This window comes from Mercenaria mercenaria, chromosome 13 (assembly GCF_021730395.1).
Source record: "Mercenaria mercenaria strain notata chromosome 13, MADL_Memer_1, whole genome shotgun sequence".
Taxonomy (NCBI): Eukaryota; Metazoa; Mollusca; class Bivalvia; order Venerida; family Veneridae; genus Mercenaria; species Mercenaria mercenaria.
In genome coordinates this window covers 38,649,386-38,656,458 of record NC_069373.1, presented here as the reverse complement: position 1 = coordinate 38,656,458, position 7,073 = coordinate 38,649,386, and the positions used below count along the sequence as shown (strand labels likewise).

The 7,073-nt window shown below is 33.4% G+C and overlaps 1 protein-coding gene across 1 annotated transcript; it reads right to left on the bottom strand.

The window, feature by feature from the left end:
- Nucleotides 1-2,102: 2,102 nt before the first annotated feature.
- Nucleotides 2,103-6,566, bottom strand: LOC123529859 (uncharacterized). Its single transcript, XM_045310422.2, has 2 exons — nt 5,070-6,566; nt 2,103-4,772 (listed from the first exon to the last, which is right to left on the bottom strand). Exons 1-2 carry the CDS (start codon nt 6,111-6,113, stop codon nt 3,090-3,092), a joined length of 2,727 nt encoding a protein of 908 aa, XP_045166357.2. The 5' UTR covers nt 6,114-6,566; the 3' UTR covers nt 2,103-3,089.
- Nucleotides 6,567-7,073: the final 507 nt, after the last annotated feature.

The following is a 7,073-nucleotide window of genomic DNA, read 5'->3' as shown; positions in this document are numbered from 1 at the left end:
ATAGTTTGGTTCTTTGTAGCGTTTCTCTTGTTGCTAAATTGTCTTCTGCAAAGAAATCAAGTATATGCGGCGTACTTGGGTCTTTTAGAGGGAGGGCGGAGTATATCTTTTGACACGCTCAATCTTTAAGTTTACATTTCGTGTCTTCTGCTACCATTACGTGTTAGAAATTAAACCAACGGTGATAAATGACAATGATTTTAAGTGTACAATTCTATAAAATATATAATTCTACATATTTTTGGAAGGGTATTTCAAATCAGAAGAGATCAAATGAAACTGATCATAAAGTTTATGACTACAATGGGATATAGATCATCAAAGGGAATAAAACGGATTACCATCATCGTTTCTGACCAAGATTTAAAGTTTTGTACCCGAAAGTTTTACTGCATTTTATACAGTATATTTGCTTCAGGAAACAGTGGTATAGTTTTTAATATATGTGTTCAAGTTTATTTTATACTTTTATATGTGTAGTGGCAGATGGTATATTATCCCTTTAACCATTCAAATAGATGTGACACAGATCTCTCAAGCAGGGAATAGTGTAAAACATGTAGTAAAACGTGGGATTGCCCCTTGCCTTTACAAATAAAAGGTAAGAGTAGACTCACTGGTAACATTACGCCTTGTTCCATAATTAATGCTGGGTAAGACATTTTATTCGCTCCATAGACCTTTATCTTTTTGCTTTTGTAAACTCTATAATCAGTTTGATCAATTTAGAGATGTGAAGACCTTTCCAAACATGTATGTACTTTGTAAATATAATAAAACAGAAAACTCGGTAATACAATCTACATGTCACTTTATGGTGTTATTGACACCATTTTCAGGGTCAACAGATTGAAGTGTTATCTGGTATTGGATTTCATGACATTTTTGGTTGAATTTCATCCCGTAATTGTTTTTGTCTCAAGACGCGTTATTTAATAACAGGAATTTTTGTTACCGCCATGCAGATGCTTGATCGGTTTATTTATGGTTGGGTAAGAAATGCATACGAACACAAGGACGCACATCCAATACGAATAGCCACGTACCAAGAACACAGTCTTCCAAAAATTTAACCCTCAAAGATAAAAATCGCGTACCAAAGATTCATATTTGGGAACTATCGGTCGAGGATGGAGATCTTAGGGAAAATACGGAATGTGTTGTCTTTTTTAACTTTAGTGTTCACCTACGATATAACAAGGTCTATTGATAAACCCAGAATCAAATGATTAATTGGATTATTTTAAGCAAGAGTCAGTAATGTCTATATTTATCCACCATTATATTTATAAAAAGGATCAACTCAAGAAATAGAATGGATCTTAAATTTCTACACAAGCTTATGATATTTGTGTAAAAACACAAAAGATCAGTTCTATGTAGAGAGAACTTAATTGTTCATGGAAAACAATACCGAATTGCCCCAGGATTATGTAATAATGTACCTGAATGTAAATAATTGCGGGTATTCGAAATTGTGCTGTTTTATATCCATATCCCAAAAAACAATTAATGTAACAAACAATTAATTCTATATCAATTCTATACTAATTTTATACTGTTTAGTATACTATTACAGTATAGAATTAGTATAGCATTGTATTGTATACTATTTGACCGTCAATAATATTACTATATCGTAAACAATGGTGTGTATACCATTAGTATACTATTATACTACGAAGTGAACTTGTGCATAATAGTGTCGGAACATGAATTATATTGCCTGGTTTAGGACTTAAGGGCCTTTGAATATTGTACAGAATTATTACTTATTTCTCAATGCTTATAAAAGGCCCCTGCCCGGAAAACTCCTCCTACAGATTTCGAGAGATTTGGCTCATTCTTACAGAAAGATATTATGATGCAATAAACCTGTGCATTGAGTTAAGATATACATTTACCATGTCTGGTCATTTGAAAGTTAACAAAATGCAAAAATAACCTATTTAAAGGCTTGTCTGGATAACTTCTATCCCAGTTTTTAAGGGATACAGGAGCGTTGACTACGAAGTAAATTTATGTACATTTTAGGACATATGTTCAAGTTATGGCCCTTAACGTTTTATATAAACAAACACAAATTTGACAAAATCTACTGGAAATAAAGAGTTTTTAATGCAGAAAACAATGCACTAAGTTTCCAAAGTTAACTCAATCTATCAAAATTGTACACAAAGATTATGCAATCAATTACTATATAACTATAATAATCAATTACTATATAACTATAATAGAATGATGTGAGGCACATTGTCCGCATGGTGGCAAGGGTGCCTATACTAACAGTCAATTGCTATATAACTTTATAAATATGATGTGGTACAATGATGCATTCTGACATGCATGCCTATACTAAATACAACAATCAGTAATTGTATAACTTTAATAATATGTGTGACAGAATTGCAGCATTCTGACAAGCATGTCTGTACTAAATACAACAATCGTTTACTAAATAACATGATTAACAGTATGTGTGGTACAATGGCAACATTCTGACAAGCATGCCTATACTAAATAAATGAATCAGCGTACATGATGTGTGACAAAATTGCAGCATTTTGATAAGCATGCCTGTACTAAATACAACAATAATTAACTATATAACTTGAATATCATTATGTGTGGTACAATGGCAACATTCTGACAAGCATGCCTATATTAAATACATGAATTAGAACTGTAAGTATAAAGAACAAAGGAAATCGGAATTGTTTATGTTTAGTTAAGTGTGTATGAACAATCGGTAGCACCTAAATGCAAACAGACATAGTCAGATATAACACAGAAGTAAAATAATCGTCGAAAAATAACATTTTTCAACACAAGCATTGATGAAGTTTGGCTAGTTACAAGTATTTTCAAAGAAAATTATGTTTGTGTACATAGCTGTATCTTGGGTTAGAACTACAAATCAGACCCGAGAAGAGATCAATCGTTCTTCGCAACCTTACTTATACAATTTAACGTATAAACGTATAAAACATTTGCTTCGTTTCCCTTTAGGTCACAAATATTGTAAGATTGATTTTAATTTCGAGCAATGTAGCTTTGTCGATTTATTCCGTATTTCAAACACGAGTGCTTCAACTTTGTGACGCCGCTGTTTGCACTGAGAATTTACTGTGTATTAGACGCAGCACTCTTCTATTACAAACGAAGGAGAGCATAATGAACAAACCCTGGCCAGCATTCAGCGTAACAAATATGTATGCAAGAGCGTTAACTTTGGTGAACACGAACATAAAACCAAAGATCCATGTCAGTCCCGTAAGTGTAGACAGCTTTGCAAATATTGCAATGTTTGAACGCTCAGTTGCCCCAGCAGAAGACATGCTCGGATGTTTGCTTATCTTGTAAACAGTGATACAGAACATGCCTAGATTGAGGACAATAATTATGGCAGCTGGTATGGCCGCAGCACACAAGACCATAACAGAATTCTTTATATAACAACCATATCCCCCGTAACCAATGTCATTCCCGCCTGATTGTACCTCGGCTGTTATTACTGTGGCAACAACAGCCACTGTGGCAACACTAGTTGTAAAGATCGTGTAAACGGTGAAAGTTAAACAATCATTTCGAGGAACTGCCCGATTTCTAACATTCATGAATACTTTCAGCATATGATAGGTGCATATAAACATCCAACTGAATGAATTCACAAAAGAAAAATGTGTGAATACTGCAAAGAAACTACATAGCCATGATATTTCTATGTCTGTTATAGTGTTTATTAAAGACGTTGCCTGAAAGGCGAACATACTTGTAACTAACGCCATATTGTTCATGCCAGGTAAAGTGCGCAAATCTTTGAAAACGGAATAAACTATCAAGGTCAGACTGAGTGACAGAAGAGAAACGCTTAAACAAGAAATTGCCAAATACATGATAATCAATAAATTTATATCCGGCGACGATATTTTCTCATCTTTAACGTGATAGGTATTTGTTGGCAAGTTACTAATGTGTTGAAAATAATCCTCATTGCAGAAAAACAGATGTGTACTATTTTCACGGAGGGCCTTAGATATAAATACATCAGAAAGAATTCTTGCGAGATGTTTTGACTCGTTACAAATGTTTATGTCGTCTGCAAATAATAATTTAGGTAGAACAACTCTAGGACAGAACGGCTCGGGTTCTATATTTAGTACGTCAATAGAAGACATATTTTTAATCTTGTCATTGATTATATAAAAATTGAAAGTGCCGCTTGTCTGATCAGACTCCTGCAAGCATATCATTAATCCTATAAGACTGGTATCTCGCCAACATTCATAAGAATGTTGTTGCGTATCATAGACTTCTGAATCGAATTGTCTGAAATTTGCAGCAAATTTGCCATATCTTAATAGTTTTGTAAACACAAGTGTAAAGTCAAGCACCGTTTCAAATAAGCGACTGCGATGGTTTGCTCGGTTCATCATTATCTCTATTCGGACATCAATTGATCGTATAAACTTCAAGCTTATTTGTTTGTTTGACTCAAGTTTGAGTCTATAATCTTCTTTGAAATGAATAGCCCCTTGTACACCGCCAAACGATACATCCTTTGTAACAAGTAATTCTGTTTTGTCTTTTATTTGTTTCGTCAAATATAGAAGTATGTTTTTTAGGGAATCCCTCGCCTGGCTATGCGGATGAGGAGTAAGCGATATTTCGATAGATATCGATGAAATCCGGGAATTTTCTTTTGGCTGGCACATCATATACCATTTATTTAATGTCATTCCGACAGGACATTGCAGATTCCATTCTGATTTCTGAAAAATAGAATATGACGATCTATTGATTAACTTGCATTTTTGCTTATATATTAAAGAACGTGATACTTGCATTATTTATTAACTGTTTTGAGTGAAGACTTATGCTATCTGCATAAAATTTTTAAATCGCTCCTACAGCAATTATATCTATATAGGATACATCTAACAAATGACAAAACAAACACAAAAAAAGTTTTTGGACAGTAGCTATAGAATAACCATGAAACGAAAGCGTAAAAGTAATCCACTGTCTGGCCAAAGTTGCAGACAAACATCAGAAAAGTAAACACTAACCTTCTCAGTATCATAAATACTATACGGATGACAAGAGTTGTTAACATCCCTTTGGTTACTTTCAAATACGTATTGATAGTAATGTTCATCGTGTGGTCCGGAAAAATCTATAATCGTGATGAAATACTCCTCTACGGTACTTGTATAATCAATTTGACATGAATATTCTATATCCGTTTCTTTAAAGCCATTGCAGATGAAACAATGAATATTTTTGAACGTGTCTGTATATACTGATGTATAGGATAAACAAGATGCCTCAGTTTCTCGATCATATATAAGCCATTGTCCTGTCAAATTGCAACGATCAATGAAATTTCGATTACATTCACTCCTTTTATACGGTGTAAACAAAATATTGCAATGGTCGCCACCATTAGAATCTAGGTTTGCCGATAGGTCGCGGATATAAGTTAATCCTTCATTAAATGTAAATCTGGGTGATTCAGAACATTCATAGTTTAGACTTGCAAACTCTAAACGTTTCAGTTCTACATTGTGACACTGTGCGCAGTAAATATTTTTATAATTCAAATTTGTCAGATTATCGAAAACAGGCAAAATATAACGTAAAGGAACATCAAATGAAATGTCACTGTATTCCCGTCTACATTTGATTTGTATGTCGGTATCACGGTAATTATATGGACATTCTGATACCATCCTGTACGATAATCCATTGTGTTTAAAAGAATCATATCTTCTATGTTGGGAGTCTATACAGCGTTCAATTCTACTGGCGTTGTGGAGAGCTTCTTCCGTCTCCAATTTTTCTGAACGGTCCGGACAGCAATTGAAACCACAGTCATCACTACATTTACATGCTTGGCAGCATGGTTTATGATTATATGACCGGTGCACCCCCTCTGGAAGTCCTTTCGCGTATTGAGAGCATGTACTAGTTTCTGGACAGTGCTCAATAAACTGCCCAATTCTTCGTCGGATAACGTCATCTAAAGAAGTATTTACCTTTCCAGTTATACACTTCTGTATACGTGTCATCAAACAAAACATAAATAATGTAAAACATTTATTCATATTCATAACATGTAAGATTCAGGCTGGAAAAGTACCGCGATGTTTTGTTTTAAATAGCAAGGTATCCGATCGTAACAATATGCTCTTCCTGTTGGCTTTAAAAAGACTTCCGCCAAACCATCTCATAATCATCCATGTTTTAGAAAATGTGTTGTTATTCAGACCGTTGTCACCGTATTTGCGCGATGATAAAGATAAGATATTAATCACTATATTTTAATTTGTTTCAGTGGACTCAAAATATCAGTTTGTGGCTTAATTCCATGCGAAAGTGAACACTGTATTAACATTTCATTCAAGTTATTGACGCATCCACTTGACTTTTACAAATTCAGTTTTCTCATTTTATATACTTAGGTCCGGCAATTTTTTGATATATGCTTTCAACACCGATATTTTGTTGAAATTCCTAAATTATGTTTTCCGGCATAAATTCCTAACATATTTATTCCTGTAATATCTAAATAATGCCACACCAGATATAATCAAGTAAATTATGTGGTTTGTTAGTTACAAAGGGCAATTGTATTTTTTTCAGCACCGAGATGTTAGTATCATTAGGAATTAACTGCAATGTAATTTCCTAAAAGCTTTAACATTTAGCTGGAAATGTTAGATAGATATTGATATCTTATTGAACAAAAGGTCATAGACCCATGAGTTCACATTCTCTATAAGCATTGCATAGTATATTATATTCAATAATATAAAACATGTTATAAAAATAAAAGCTGATAGCTACCATCAATTTTCATTTACAGTATATGATTAGGCAAAGTAAAATATAGCAGAAATGTGCCAATACATATAAAATACCATGTTACACAATTAAAAGCAAATTATACATTCTAAAATAAGATTAATGAGCATGCATATAAATTTCAAATACAGTGTGACATGTTCCTCCAATTCTAGTACACCATATTTTTTGTAATGAATAATAATAGTAGTAAAAATATCTCTTTG

Bases quoted from the DNA above. Each gene is read 5' to 3' on its own strand.
- LOC123529859 (XM_045310422.2), bottom strand. From the start codon at position 6,113: ATGAATATGAATAAATGTTTTACATTATTTATGTTTTGTTTGATGACA. The intron at 4,773-5,069 runs GTTAGTGTTTAC...TCTATTTTTCAG, and splicing joins GTATTTATGATACTGAGAAG to AAATCAGAATGGAATCTGCA.